Source organism: Plecotus auritus (genome assembly GCF_963455305.1).
Source record: "Plecotus auritus genome assembly, chromosome: 4".
NCBI classification, from domain to species: Eukaryota; Metazoa; Chordata; class Mammalia; order Chiroptera; family Vespertilionidae; genus Plecotus; species Plecotus auritus.
In genome coordinates this window covers 192,579,175-192,595,198 of record NC_137775.1, presented here as the reverse complement: position 1 = coordinate 192,595,198, position 16,024 = coordinate 192,579,175, and the positions used below count along the sequence as shown (strand labels likewise).

Here is a 16,024-nt window from a genome sequence, read left to right as displayed (position 1 = left end):
GCCGCTCACCAATACCCTCACCCCCCTCCCCCTTTCCCCACACCTGGACGTCCCTCAGCAAGAGCTCTGGAGGTGCAGGCAGGGGAGGTGGTCCAGGGCCACGCTCCACCCTGCGGCCCGCTGCACCCCCCCAGTACAGGCAGGCGTCCGTGTGCGAGGACCAGGAGGGGCTGGGGAGGATCCACAGCTCACACGGCCTCAGCATCGCCCGGCACCCCAGTCCTCCGGCCCCAGTTCACAGAAGACAGTATCACCTGGCCAGCACAGAGGCCTGGCCACCACGCCCCTACCCCTCCAGCCCAGGGAGGCCCCCAAACCCCTGAGAAGGTGTGATCCCCATTCTGAGGGGGGGGGGTCCCCGTCCTCCAGCCCCACTCAGGTCCTGTGGTGGCCAGGACCCCACTCACACCCTCTGTGCCCGTGCCAGCCCTCTGCACACGGCCCACCTACCCTCTGCACACAGCCCACCTACCCTCTGCACATGGCCCACCTACCCGCTGCACACGGCCCACCTACCCTCTGCCCCTGCGCCCACCAACCTCTGCACACGGCCCACCTACCTCTGGCCGACAGCTTCTTGGTGTTGATGATCTTGGCTGCATACTCATGGCCGGTGCAGAGCTTGACGCAGCGTCGGACCACAGAGAAAGCCCCCCTGGGAGTCAGGTGGGGACAGAGGCACAGAGAGAGCTGGTTAGTCTCCCTGGGACGCCCAGCACCCGCGTGAGGCCGGCCGTGGGCAGGGAGCTGTGAAGGAAGGGGTTCCCTCCCCAAACAGCTCCCGCCTCTACTCTGCCCTTCCCTGGCAGCTGGCAGAGTGAGCCGCCCCCACCCCAGGTCCTCGTGGGTCAGCAGGACCCAGGGGGCCCAGGGGGGCCCAGCGAGACCCAGGGGGGCCCAGCGAGGCCCAGCGAGACCCAGGGGGGCCCAGCGAGACCCAGGGGGGCCCAGCGAGTGTTCCCATGGATGGAAGTCTGTGGCCACACAGGACTCTCCGAGGGTCGTGGAGAAGCAACAGGTCAGTGGGCTGCAAAGCTGGAGGAGCAGCCCCCCACCTCCCTGGCCCCACCTTCCCTGCCCCCACCTCCCTGGCCCCCACCTCCCTGGCCCCACCTTCCCTGCCCCCACCTCCACGGCCCCCACCTCCCTGCCCCCACCTCCCTGCCCCCACCTCCACGGCCCCCACCTCCCTGGCCCCACCTTCCCTGCCCCCACCTCCCTGGCCCCCACCTCCCTGGCCCCCCACCTCCCCGGCCCCCACCTCCGCTGCCCCCACCTCCACGGCCCCCACCTCCCTGCCCCCACCTCCACGGCCCCCCACCTCCACGGCCCCCCACCTCCCTGCCCCCACCTCCACGGCCCCCCACCTCCACGGCCCCCCACCTCCCTGCCCCCACCTCCCCGGCCCCCCACCTCCATGGCCCCCCACCTCCCCTGCCCCCCACCTCCCCGGCCCCCCACCTCCCCGGCCCCCATCTCCATGGCCCTCACCTCCCCTGCCCCCCACTTCCCCTGCCCCCACCTTCCCTGCCCACCACCTCCACGGCCCCCACCTCCCTGCCCCCACCTCCCCTGCCCCCACCTCCATGGCCCCCACCTCCACAGCCCCTCACCTCCACGGCCCCCACCTCCCCTGCCCCCACCTCCACGGCCCCCATCTCCCCTGCCCCCCACCTCCACGGCCCCCCACCTCCAAGGCCCCCCACCTCCACGGCCCCCATCTCCCCTGCCGCCACCTCCACGGCCCCCCATCTCCATGGCCCCCCACCTTCCCTGCCCCCACCTCCCCGGCCCCCACCTCCACGGCCCCTCACCTCCGCTGCCCCCACCTCCACGGCCCCCTCCTCCCCTGCCCCCACCTCCATGGCCCCCACCTCCACAGCCCCTCACCTCCACGGCCCCCACCTCCGCTGCCCCCACCTCCACGGCCCCTCACCTCCGCTGCCCCCACCTCCACGGCCCCCTCCTCCACGGCCCCCACCCCCGCTCTCCTTTCCCAGAGCAGAGGCTGCAAGTCCCACGTCACAGGCCCACAGGACGATGTGTGTATCAGTAAGGGGGCTTGTTTTGTTTCTGCTGAGGGAGCAGCAGAAGGGGGAGCCCCTTGAGGACCCAGAGGAGGAAAGTGGGGTACGGCTGCTCCCAGGAAACTGGCAGCCTGGGCCCCTCAGAAGATCCTCCCCGGAAGAGGGCATGTCGGGGGAGGGTCTTAGTCCAGGCAGGAGGCTGCTGGGCCCAGGGTGCTGGGGGGGAGGGGTTCTGTCCTCCCTCCCCAAACCCGCAGGCCCAGGCCCCATGGACACAGCCTCCCCCACCCACACGGCCTCCCCCCAGCGCGTCCAACCCAGGGCTCCTCAACAGGGGCCTGGGCCTGTAATCCCCTTTGAGACAAAACTCCGTTCAAGTGTGTGAGTCCCTTCCTGGGAGAAAAGGAACATCACAGGAACCTAACTGACCGTTTCCTAACGGCCCCGCCTTACGGCAATGGCTGTTCTCAGAGCTGTCCTCTCTCTTCCAGAATGGGCGGCAACAGGCCCCCCCGCCCCCCGCCCCCCGCATTCACCTGCGTCCTCTGGGCGGAGATCAGGACGGAGATCGATCTGGGGAGGCCCCCAACCCTCCAGGCCACCCTGCCAGCGCCCCACGTCCCTGCCCACTCAGGGGCTGCCGGTATGGTAACAAACCAGGTCCAGCTCCACACCTGGGGACCCAGCAAGGTGAGGGCAGACGATCCCAAAGCCGACTCGATCCCAAAGCCGACTCGGAAGAAACGGGGCTGGGCCGGGATCCCACAGGCGCACGAGGGGCTCCGGCCGGGCTCACACAGGCGCACGAGGGGCTCCGGCCGGGCTCACACAGGCGCACAAGGGGCTCCGGCCGGGCTCACACAGGCGCACGAGGGGCTCTGAGGAGGAACTGCCCTCCTGGGAGCTGCGCCCACAGCGACCTTCAGAGGCAGCTCTTCCCAGCGGCTGCCCCCGCGCCCCCCGTCCCAGGGCCAGGCAGTCACCGCAGCTCCCAGGCGGGCAGTGCAGGGGGAGGGCCACTGCCACACACACGCCTCCAGCCTCAGCCCGGCCCGTGGGGCGGCCCAGACGGGGCAACGTGTGTGTCAGTTCGAGTCCTTGTTTCGTTTCAGATCAATCACATGTTGTCGCCTTCGGCTTTATTCACCAGGAACGCCGACGCCGGGAGGTCAGCCATCGCGGCTCCTCACTGTCAGTGTGAGCGTGTGTGAGCGCGTGTGAGCATGTGTGAGCGTGTGTGAGCGCGTGTGAGCATGTGTGAGCGTGTGTGAGTACGTGTGAGCGCGTGGCGGGTCCAGAGGGAAGACTCGGGGTTTCCACAGGACCACAGCATGCAGCCTGTTACCATGAACCCCCCGGGGGGCGCGGGCGGCCTATGGCTGTGTCCGTCACGAAGGCAGGGTTGGACCCCGTAAGGCGGTACCGAGAAGCTGGCCCACCACCAAGACAGGCGCTCACGGGCATCGAATCCCGCCTCCGCAGGTGCAGGGCCCGGGGCAAGGCGGGGAGGGGCTGGTGAGGCTGGGGACGGGGCAGCGACGGGCAGGCCTGGGGTCCGCACACTTTCCTTATCCACTCACCAGCGGGCGCACGTTGGCGACATTTCCTTTTTTCTTTTCAGATTTTCATTTGTTGATTTTTTTTTTAAATATATATTTTATTGATTCTTTACAGAGAGGAAGGGAGAGGGATAGAGAGTTAGAAACATCGATGAGAGAGAAACATCCATCAGCTGCCTCCTGCACACCCCCCAGTGGGGATGTGCCCGCAACCAAGGTACATGCCCTTGACCGGAATTGAACCCGGGACCCTTCAGTCCGCAGGCCGACGCTCTATCCACTGAGCCACACCGGTCAGGGCTTCACTTGTTGATTTTAAAGAGAAAGAAACACCGATGTGCTGTCCCACTTCTTTACGCATTCACTGTATGGACCCTCACGGGGGCTCGAACCCGCAACCTTACGATGTCGGGACAGAGCTCCAACCATCTGCGCCAGTGGCGAGGGCAGGCGTGTCTGCTCTGTGACTGTCCCGGGTCACCTGCTGTGAACACGGTTGTGTGTGGGCGTGGGACACGGAGGAGCCGCCCACTGTCTCCCCAGGAGCTGCGGCAGCCACATCCCGCCAGCAGGTACGCGGCCTCCACTCCCCTCGCCGTCCCGGGGACCGCGCTGTGGCTTGGTCGCGCTTCCCCGATGACTCGCGTCTCTTCCTGAGCTCGTGGTCCACGTGGGCCATTCACCTTTCTACCGTCGGGCAGTCAGTTCCCCACCTGTTCTTCCCACGGGTCCGATTCCGATCCACGCCCGGCACCCGTGTTCCCTCGCCAGAGGGCGTCCCCGGAAGCACACAGGCTGCGGGTCAAGTCCAACCTGTCCGTCTCTCTCTGCCGCGTGTCGTGTCTGAAGCCTCACGGCCAAACCCGAAGGACGCTTACGTTTCCCTCGGAAAACGTTACCGTTTTCGCTCCGGCCAGGACGCCCGAGACCCGCGGTCAGGTGATCTTGTGTCTGGTCGGGTGGGTCCCAGCTTCCTTCTCGGCGGATGCCCCGCCGGCCACGTGCTGAATGGACCGTGATTCTGTCCTTGTTCAACTGTCCGGTCGTCCTTGTCAAAACTCAGCCAACCACGGATGCCTGCCCCACGCGGCCTCCGGGCCGTGTCCGTCCTCCCGCCACGCGCGGCCCACGCGCATCTGACGGCTGTGGCGACTGTCCTGGCTCCTCAGGGTCCCGGCAACTCCATACGAGCCGTAGAATCAGCTTGTGAGCGGCAGCGCAGCTCCGTGGTGGGCATCGACCTGTGAACCAGGAGGTCAGGGTTGGATTCCCCGTCGGGGCACAGGCCCGGGTTTCGGGCTGGATCCCCAGTGGGGGCCATGCAGGCAGCAGCCGATCCCTGATTCTCATCATGGATGTTTCTATCTCCCTCTCCCTGCCTCTCTGAGATCAATAAAAAATATATTTTTAAAAAGAATCAGCCTGTGAATTTTTTTTAAAAATATGTATTTTATTGATTTTTTACAGAGAGGAAGGGAGAGGGGTAGAGAGTTAGAAACATCGATGAGAGAGAAACATCGATCAGCTGCCTCCTGCACACCCCCCACTGGGGACGTGCCCGCAACCAAGGTCCATGCCCTTGACCGGAATCGAACCTGGGACCCTTCAGTCCGCAGGCCGACGCTCTATCCACGGAGCCACACCGGTCAGGGCAGCTTGTGAATTTTTTTAAAAGCAGCTGGAACCTCGACAGGCATCACCCCGAACTGCGGTCCGTGCGGAGGGGGCGCGGCACCAGGTCTCCGGCCGCCCGAGCTCACGTCTTTGCGTGGAGGTGTGTGACCTTTCACCTCTCTCAGCAGCAGGTTGCGTGTCCAACGTTCACGTCCTGATCGGCCTTTGCAGGTTCATTACCCAGCACCGCACTGTCGGAGACACCCACTGCGAATGGACCGTTTCCCAACTTTATTCTGGGGACGAAACGCGATGAATCTCGGTGCCCCTCTGCGGGCCTCGCTCCTCCGTTCTGACGGAGGCTCGGGACGGTCCCCGTCTGGCTCCTGGTCTCTGGAGGAAGCTTCCGGCTGTCGCTGTGGTATCAGCGGAGAAGTCCCTCTGATTTCTGGTGTGTTGGGTGTTGTTGTTACTGAGGAAACACGGTTAGACCGCCTGCCTCTATCGGGAGTGTCCTGCAGTTCCGTCGTGTGCTCTGCTGACGCAGGTTTACGTCGGTTGACCTCCGTGTGCGACACCAGCCTCGCCTCCCTGGGCTGAACGCTACCCGTCCGCACGGTGCTACCCTTCCTGCACGCTGCTGGGACTTCGCTGACGAAGTCACGTCCACGCTCCCAAGGGATGTGGCTCTCTCGTCTCCTGTCCTGTGACGTCTGTCTGGTTTGACTGTCGGTGACTTGGGCCTCTGATGGGCTGAAAAAAACACCCTCCTCTTCTATTTATTTTATTTTTAAAATATATATATATTTTATTGATTTTTTACAGAGAGGAAGGGAGAGGGATAGAGAGCTAGAAACATCGATGAGAGAGAAACATCCATCAGCTGCCTCCTGCACACCTCCCACTAAGGATGTGCCCGCAACCAAGGTACATGCCCCTGACCGGAATCGAACCCGGGACCCTTCAGTCCGCAGGCCGACGCTCTATCCACTGAGCCAAACCGGTTTCGGCCTATTTTTTTTTTTTTTAAATAAATTCTTACTAATTTCAGAAAGGAAGGGAAAGGGAGAGATAGAAACATCCATGATGAGAGAGACCATCGATCGGCTGCCTCCTGCATGTCCCCCACTGGGGACTGAGACCACAGCCCGGGCATGTGCCCTGACCAGGAATTGAACCCTGACCTCCTGGTTCATGGGCTGACTCTCAACCACTGAGCCACGCCCGCTTTCCTTTTATTTATTTTTTAAGTAATAAAAACTCTGAATTACACTCACGGCTTGGGTTTTGTTCCTCTGGACAGGGTTGGGCTCAGCGACCTGGATGGGGCGGCCGACGCTGTGCACGGAAAGACCACCAAGTCCCCAACGCGGACGGTCAGGTGAGCTCCGCTGGGCCGGGCAGCGAGAGGGGGCGTGGGCTGGCCGGGCGCAGAGGCCCCAGCAGGTCCGTGCCCACGCCGTCCACTGGCCACACTGAGGGCCCATCGCCCTGGCCTGGGAGGCGTCCCCTCTGCGCAGCCAGCTCTGGCACTCGGCCCCGGTCACCTTCTCCAGCGGCCGCGCCGGCCCTTTACCCTGAGAGCCCCTAACCGATGCCACACCGATGCCTGGGCCGGCTGCCCCTCCAGGCATGGCTGCAGACCCCCTGGCACTGAGCACGGGGCACCCACCAGCCCTGCCCTGCACCTCACCAGGTGACCCAAGGCCACCAGCACCTCCCACCGCCCCCCAGGCCCCATCTTCCACGGGGCGAGTGCCCAACACACTGGGAAGGTCCACAGCCTGCAGGGCCACTCGGTGGGGCACCTGCTGTGCTCTGGGCACCGCCCCGAGCCCTGGAACTTGGGGACAGGGAGGCTCCTCGAGGGACAGGCACCCGCGTGGAGGTGCTGGGCACCCGGAGGGCGTCACGTCAGAAGACGTGCGATCCCGCCCCTCCCGTGCGGCTGCCTGCCTGCGTCATGTGGTGGGGGCGGCTCCCACGCCGGCTCCCACAGAACAGTGTGGCTCATGCTGCCTCCATAAATGTTCCCAACGCTGTGCCCGCGAGTGCCAATCTGTTCCAGAATCAACAGAGGCTCGGCGCTGGCTTCGCACAGAAGCGTAACTAAGCCGTGAGAGTCGTCCTCCGAGGCAGAAGGACGGCGTCCACCCGGGGCCACGGTGCGGGCTGGTGGCCCTGCCGCCCGGGCAGGCCCCGGAGGCTGGGCACCTGGTATGATGGCACGTTTTCCTTTTATACAGACCCCGCTCTTCGCATGAATAAAACATACGTTTCCTGTACTATGCCAAGAGGATCGTTTTTGGAAAACCTCGTCGCTACATAATGCGTTTTTATGTCTCTACATTAGCAAAGCGGCTCGCAGTGGCGAAAGATGCTTTAAAAATAATCAGGTTCCGTTTTTGTCAGAGTCAGAGAGAAAACTACATTTTTAAAAATATATTGCAAACCTCCAGAAAGGCCCATCTCTTGCCTGGGACCAGGCAGTCTCAGGCAGCGGGCACTGGCCCCCACTCTGCGTGGCCCACCCCGTGACGCCTCTCAGTCCAGGCGGCTCGGTGTGGAGCGTAAGGAAACCACCTCTGCGGGGAACTTACTTAACTTCCTTATTTTACTTATTTATTTATTTTTGGTGCCCCTGACTGGGAATACACCTTGACCTCCTGGTTCATAGGTTGATGCTCAACCACTGAGCCGCACCAGCTGGGCTCCGTTTTTTGTTTAAAAATCCGCCCCCCCTCCCCCGACACACACACACACACACGTGCCCGCGTCTGAGAGCCGGCAGGCCCTGGGCTGTAAGAAAGACTGACATGCAGCTGTCGTCACGGGTAAGGGCTGGGGGCCAACGGATCGAGAATCACGCACACGGAGATTCCACCTGCGTTTTTAAAATTGTGTGTGTGTGTGTGTGTGTGTGTGATGTGCATACGTGTGTCTGTACACACACAGGTATCACACCCCCACACAGATCCCTGTGCTGACGCTAACACATAGTCCAGGGTCCTCTGGGAGCGAGGAAACGATGCGTGTACGAGTCACATTTATGGCACATACGTGTGAACGGCTTTTTTTTTTTTTTTAGTAAGATGAAATTGTCCTTGTAGTTTGATTAATAAGATAAAATTCTGAGCCCTGCTTCTCCCAAATGGGGGCAGAGTGTTGGTTGCCATGGAGAGACGAGGAAAGGGAGTCAGGGGACGGGCTCGCGTGAAAAAGGCACAAGGACGGCCCGACAAACAGGCTGAGGAGCCGAGGGTCAGAGCGGACCACGGCAGGAAGCATCAGCCAGGGGAATGACAGCGTTTTTTAACATTTAAAAAAAATGTGTTTGTTTTTGCCCAGGTGGCTCAGTGGTTGAGCGTCAACCTATGAACCAGGAGGTCAGGGTTCGATTCCCCGTCAGGGCACGTGCCCGGGTTGCGGGCTCGGTTCCTGTGTGGGGCGTGCAGGAGGCAGCCGATCCATGGTTCTCTCTCATCATTGCTGTTTCTCTCTCTCTCTCTCCCTTCCTCTCTGAAATCAATAAAAATATTTAAAATATAAAATGTTTTGGGTTGTGTTTTTTTTATTAATCCTCATGACATGCACCCAACAGGGGGCGGGGAGTGAACTCGCAACCCAGTTACGAGCCCTTGATGGGGCATCGAACCCGAAACCCTTCGGTGTGCAGGCTGACGCTCCAACTACTGAACCACACAGACCCGAGCTTAAATATGTTTTTTAATTGATTTTAGAGGGAAAGGAAGGGAGAGATGGAAGCATCAATGATGATAACCATCGATCAGCTGCCTCCTGCACGCCCCCTACTGGGGATCAAGCCCAAAACCCGGGCATGTGCCCTGACGGGGAACAGAACCAGAGACTGGTGCACGGGGTGACGCCTACCACCAGCACCTGGGGTGGAACAGCACCCTACCACCAGCACCTGGGGTGGAACAGCACCCTTTAACAGCGCCGAAGGGAGTAAGGTCACCAGCTCCTGCGAGAAGCAGAGTCCGTGGCCGCATGCGAGCCCTGCCAGGGGCTGGGCCTGGAGGGGGCCATGCCGCGCTCACCTCTCCCACACCGGCCACGACTGCAGAGCCAGCGCTCATGCAGCAACCTCCGTGTCACTGCTGGCGACGGTCACCAGAGCAGCGAGCGTGCAGGTAGCGAGCGCGAGCTATATTCTTAGCTCTCGGCAAAGTAGGTTACGGTATAAAAATACCGCTCGGTAGTAACTAAGCGAGCATCACCTTCATGTGCTCCTGCAGCAGCGCCGTGTGCGAGCCTGTCCGGAACCCTCCTTCCCAGGCACGGCCCCAGCCCGCTGGGCGTCCCTCCTCGGAGCAGAGGGGTCACAGCAGTGGGCAGGGCCCGAAGCCCCATCTCTGAGGGGGCTGCCTGGTGCCAGGTGCTCGGGGGGAGACAGAACGGGGGTCTGGGACGTGAACTCGCCAAGCAGCGGGGAAGGAGCTGCGTGGCCGCTGGGGCAGAAGGAACAGCACAGGCCACGGCCCTGAGACAGGAGGGCTGCTGGGCGGGAGGAAGCGAACACCCTCGCTCCTCCTCCACCCACACCCTCGATCCGGCTCCAGACACCCACACGCCCTCTGCCCTGAGTGTCAGTTCATTACCCACCTAGCCAGCCGGGGACCGCCTCAGCAAGGGTCACCCCACAGGATGGCGTCAAGGGCACATCAAGGTCAGCTCTGGCCTGGACTGGAGGCTGGGCCTCCTCACTGCTGGGGCAAGTCGCCCGCCTCGCTCCGCATCGTGACACGGGCAACCAATTAAACAAAACCCCAGGTTCGAGGCGACCTGCTCCTCAGGGGTGTCGGCGCGGGTCCTTGTTCAGAACCTCCCGCGAGCTGCTCTCTGAGCCCCCACATTTCAAAGGAGACACAGCCTCCAAAGCCGAGGGCTGGGAACTTGAGCACAAGCGCCTCTTCGGACTCAATGAAAGACCCAAGAGGGGCTGGCGGGCGTGAGCCACGGGGCACAGGCCGGCAGCGGCCCCAGCACCGGGACACACCCCGAGGAGCCGCAGGCCTGTGCCCAGCAGACCCGCCGTGGGGTCAGAGAGGGGACAACCTCAAACCACCCAGATTGCCACGGGGGGGGGGGGGGCGGGAGTGTGCTCGTGCTCGGTCCCTGTGCACAGGCAGCAGCCGGAGGTCACAACGGGTCACCCCACCCCGGCCCTGGAGGCGCAGCTGAGTGCAAACACGGGTTGTTTCAGGGTTTCTACGTGAAGTGCCGAGAACACACACACGGAGAATCCTCTACGTCAGTGGTGGACACTGACATCCGTGTACGTCAACCAGAAAGGGTCCGGAAGGACCGACACCCGTGCAGGAGGGACACAGGCTCACCTTTACCTGCAATGCTTACTGCTTGTGACAAAAAGAGGACTTAAGCCCTCGCTGGTGTGGCTCAGTGGATAGAGCATCGGCCTGCAGACTAAAGGGTCCCAGGTTCGATTCCGGTCAAGGCACATGCTCTGGTTGTGGGCTCGACCCCCAGTAGGGGGCATGCAGGAGGCAGCCGATCAATGATTATCTCTCATCATTGACATTTCTATCTCTCTCTTCCTCTCCCTTCCTCTCTGAAATCAATAAAAATATATATATATATATATATATATATATATATATATATATATATGAGAACTTAAGCCCAGCCGTGTGGCTCAGTGGTTGAGCCTCGACCTAGGAACCAGGAGGTCACGGTTTGATTCCCTGTCAGGGCACAGGCCCGGGTTGAAGGCTCCATCCCCAGTGTGGGGTGTGCAGGAGGCAGCCGATTCACAATTCTCTCATCACTGATGTTTTTCTCTCTCTCTCCCTTCCTCTCTGAAATCAATAAAAAATATATATATATTTTAGAAGTACTTAAAGCCAAAAAAATATATAAAAAAATAAAAAATAAAAATAATAGTAAAAGTACATAAAGCCAAAAGGATAAAAGAGTAAGCGTCCAATTCTGGTCGAAGAGACACGTGTGTTTATTTATTGCTCCTGGGAATTCTCTCCTCTGGCCTGTGCTGGCCCAGCCCTCACGGCCGGCTCCCTGCCCGGCCCGGGACTCCTCTCGAGGTGCCTCTTAACCCGGGACCAGGGCCAAGTCAGGCCGCCTGAGCGAGGGCAGGGCCCAGAAAACGGCTCCTTTGGCCCTCAGACCCCACTGCCCAGGCCCCTGGAGACAATGCCAGCAGAGGCAGCAGTCGAGGGAATGGGCCGAGGAGAGGGGGCAGGAGGAGAGACGCTAAGGCCACCTCAGGGGGCAGCTGTGGGCAGGGGCCTGGCCCTTCCCGGGCACCCAGCGTTGCCAGACTGTTGCCAGGGGCTGCAGCTTTAAATAAACTTGGACGCGTCCACCTGGGCCAGGAAGCAACACCAACTGTGCCTCCAGCAGGCCTGGCGCTGACAACAGCCGGCTGACATGGCCACTGTGGACCCCCGCCCGGGCTCCCCTGCACTGGCCAGGCCTCCTCCCTGCCCAGGACGCCCAGCAGAGCTGCGATGGGCCCCTCGGCAGCCCTCACCAGACCTGGCACCCAGGGAGCTCCAACAGGGGGTGCTGGGCAGAGCCGAAGCCCTCCTGGCTCCCGGCCCCTCCACGGGAGGCTTCCCACCCACTCAGGCCTGTTCCTGGGCTCAGCTGCCTGTCCTCTGTCAGCTGCTCTTGTCCCTGAGGGCAGGGTGGGCACCCAGCATGCACTGCAGGGCATGCCACCCCCTCTCATTCCCAAGGGAGCCCCAAGGGCCTCCACTCCCCAGGGTGGGTGGGCGGCAGCCAGCACCGTAAGCAGCCATGGCTGGAGTCGGAGCCGGGGACAGGGGCCTGCACAGCTGTAGACCCAGAGAGCTCACAGAAAAGCGAGGAGCTCTGAGTTCCAGGTCCAGGTATCGGGGTGCACTACGAGGGCGAGGATGGGGTGCCCCTGGTGCAAGCAGAGAAACAACATGATGATCTCCGAATGGGCGACCTTCGTCCCCCAGCCAACCTCTGCCCCCATCTGAGGATCCCCAACCGATGCCTTCCTTTAGGGCGGGGGCTCGGGGGCACAGGGGGGCTAACCTCTGCTCTGCTCTCCAGAGGCCGGGCACCCCACCAGCCCCCACCTGAGGGAAGGGAATCTGAGGGTCCCCAGGGCCTGGCCTTGCCCTGATCAGGGGTTCCCTGAGCCACCCTCTCTGCCCTAGGTCTGGTGTACCCCAGCACCTGCAGGGTGAGCCAGAGAATTCGCACACCCCACACTCCTCCAGCTGGACACCCAAAGTCACCAATGATCAGCATCCTGGGCACCAAAATCACCAACGATCAGCATCTGGGCACCAACTGTCACCAACAATCAGCATCTGAGCAACAATAGTCACCAATGATCAGCATCTGGGCACCACAGTCACCAACGATCACCATCTGGGCACCACAGTCACCAATGATCAGCATCTGGGCATCACAGTCACCAACATCAGCATCTGGGCACCACAGTCACCAACGGTCACCATCTGGGCACCACAGTCACCAATGATCACCATCTGGGCACCACAGTCACCAACAATCAGCATCTGGGCACCACAGTCACCAATGATCACCATCTGGGCAACAATAGTCACCAACAATCAGCATCTGGGCACCACAGTCACCAACGATCACCATCTGGGCACCACAGTCACCAACGATCACCATCTGGGCACCACAGTCACCAACAATCAGCATCTGGGCACCAACAGTCACCAACAATCAGCATCTGGGCACCAACTGTCACCAACGATCAGCATCTGGGCAACAATAGTCACCAATGATCAGCATCTGGGCACCACAGTCACCCACAATCAGCATCTGGGCACCACAGTCACCCACAATCAGCATCTGGGCACCACAGTCACCCACAATCACCATCTGGGCACCACAGTCACCAATGATCACCATCTGGGCACCACAGTCACCAACAATCACCATCTGGGCACCAGTCACCAACAATCAGCATCTGGGCACCAACAGTCACCAACAATCAGCATCTGGGCACCAACAGTCACCAACAATCAGCATCTGGGCACCAACTGTCACCAACAATCAGCATCTGAGCAACAATAGTCACCAATGATCAGCATCTGGGCACCACAGTCACCAATGATCAGCATCTGGGCACCAGTCACCAACGATCACCATCTGGGCACCAGTCACCAACGATCACCATCTGGGCACCACAGTCACCAACGATCAGCATCTGGGCAACAATAGTCACCAATGATCAGCATCTGGGCACCACAGTCACCCACAATCAGCATCTGGGCACCACAGTCACCCACAATCAGCATCTGGGCACCACAGTCACCCACAATCACCATCTGGGCACCACAGTCACCAACAATCAGCATCTGGGCACCAACAGTCACCAACAATCAGCATCTGGGCACCAACAGTCACCAACAATCAGCATCTGGGCACCAACTGTCACCAACAATCAGCATCTGAGCAACAATAGTCACCAATGATCAGCATCTGGGCACCACAGTCACCAATGATCAGCATCTGGGCACCAGTCACCAACGATCACCATCTGGGCACCAGTCACCAACGATCACCATCTGGGCACCACAGTCACCAACGATCAGCATCTGGGCACCACAGTCACCAATGATCACCATCTGGGCACCACAGTCACCAATGATCACCATCTGGGCACCAACAGTCACCAACAATCAGCATCTGGGCACCACAGTCACCTATGATCAGCATCTGGGCACCAACAATCACCAATAATCAGCATCTGGGCACCACAGTCACCAATGGTCACCATCTGGGCACCAGTCACCAACGATCAGCATCTGGGCACCAAAGTCACCAACGATCAGCATCTGGGCACCAACAATCACCAATAATCAGCATCTGGGCACCACAGTCACCAATGATCCCCATCTGGGCACCAGTCACCAACGATCAGCACCCCTCACCATCGCAGGGATCACTACAGAGGTGTTTGAGAAAGAAAATAAGGCCCTGCCGGTGTGGCTCAGTGGTTGAGCATTGACCTATGAACCAAGAGGTTACGGTTCCATTCCAGGTCAGGGCACATGCCCAGGTGTGGACTCGATCCCTAGTGTGGGGCGTGCAGGAGGCGGGTCCATGATCCTCTCTCATCAATGATGTCTCTCTCTCTCTTTCTTTCTCTCTCTCTTCCTTTCTGAAGTCAATAAACATATATTTTTTAAAGAAAACAAGGATCCAACTCTGGGTGTGTAAGAGGAATCCTCCAGCAGCCGCCAGGGGTGGAGGAGGAAGGGGCTTGGCCTGAGCAACCTCCCAGACTCACTGAGCGGACGCCCAGGCCTCAGGGGCCCCCCTCCGGGGCCTCCCCGGGTCAGCGACACCCCCTCCCCCCCAGGCCCAGGAGCCAGCTGTCCCGCAGGGTTCCCACCTGAACCGCCTTCAGCAGCCCTTCCACAGAAAAGCGAGTCCCTCCTAACTCAGCCCCATCTACCCGTGACCCTGAAGGACCCGCCAGGCTGCCGGGCAGGCTCAGCCCCAGACACTGACCCCACCGCCCTGACCTCGGCCCCCGCTCCCCTCTTTCCAGAAGGGCCTGGCGGGGGGGAAACACGCGGAACCCAGGTTGCCGGCGGACACCCGCGGCCGAGGCTGTTCCCACGCTGCCCGCAGCCCGACACGCAAGGAGCCCCCCTCCCGCTCGAAGGGAGCCACGCGGAGGAGCCGGCGCCGCGCAGGTCCTGCCGCCCCCGCACCCGCTGCCCGCGCGGTGGGGGCGGGGACCGCGAGACCCACGCAGGACGGGACACCCCGCGCCCGGGCCGCCCCTGCCCTGCTCCCAGGCCCCGCGACCACGCCACGAGCCCCTTCCCTCCGACCTCCCGCCACCAAATGCGTCACGTCTGCCCGCGCTCCGAGGACACCTGCTGCCGCCCCCGCTGTGCCCTGAGCCGAGCTCCGGGCCGGGCGGCCGCGCGGGGCAGGGCCACGTAGGGCCGCGCGCTGAGGTGAGGTCCGGCTGGACCGGGGCCGGGGGTCGGGGCCGCGCGGGGCCGTGCGCTTGGCCCGGGCGGGGGAGCCGGAGGGTCGGGGGCGCGCGGGGCTGCAGGCGCCAGGGCCGGCGGGGTTCGGGTCTCCCGCCGGAGCCCTGCCCGCCCGCCCGCGCGCGGCTCTTACTTGCCAATGTCCTCGTAGAGCTGGTACTCGTCGGTGAAGCGGGTGCAGGGCACCGTGGTGGCCATGGCGGCGGCGGCCTCCGTGCGCTCCGCTGCGCTCGGGCGGCGGCGACTCCGGCTCCCGCTCGCGGGCACGGCGGCTACAGGGCGCGGGCGCGGCGACACCTCGGCTCGGCGCCGGGCGGGGGCCGGGCTGGGCTGCGAGCGCCCGCGAGAGCTGCGCGCTCCGAGCTCCCAGGAACGCGCCGCACACCTACGCGCAGCCGGGGAGCGGGAGCTGCCGCCGCTCCGCCCCGTCCGCCGCCCCCCGCGCGAGGCCCGCACCCGAGCCCGCGCCCTGCACACGCACACGCGCTGCACACGCGCCCACAGCCTGTACCACCTGCACGCGCCCGCGCCCTCACCTGCACCCGCTCCCTACTCATGGCCCTGCACACGGCCCCGCGCCCCACACACGCGCGCACGTGCCTCACTCCTCACACGCCTGGGGCTCAGGGCCTCGCACACGCGCTCCCTGCTGGTGACCCCCCCCCCCCCGCGCGCGCGCGCGCACACACACACACACACACACACACACACACACACACAGGGACTGTACACGAACCAGCCCCCTCTCCCCTGAGGGCCCACTTGCCCTGGGCTGCAAGAGAGCCTGGGAGCGCCTCCC

At 62.2% G+C, this 16,024-nt stretch overlaps 1 protein-coding gene across 1 annotated transcript in view; it reads right to left on the bottom strand.

Annotated features, from left to right (window-relative positions):
- The window catches only part of CAMK2B (calcium/calmodulin dependent protein kinase II beta), a 49,250-nt gene extending 33,600 nt beyond the window's left edge, over window positions 1-15,650 (bottom strand). The window contains exons 1-2 of the mRNA XM_080664744.1: window positions 15,359-15,650; window positions 561-655 (exon numbers count right to left, since the gene is read on the bottom strand). Of these exons, the coding sequence (XP_080520870.1) occupies window positions 561-655; window positions 15,359-15,423 (160 nt within the window). The 5' untranslated portion in view covers window positions 15,424-15,650. The remainder of the gene's footprint in view (window positions 1-560; window positions 656-15,358) is intronic.
- Window positions 15,651-16,024: the final 374 nt, after the last annotated feature.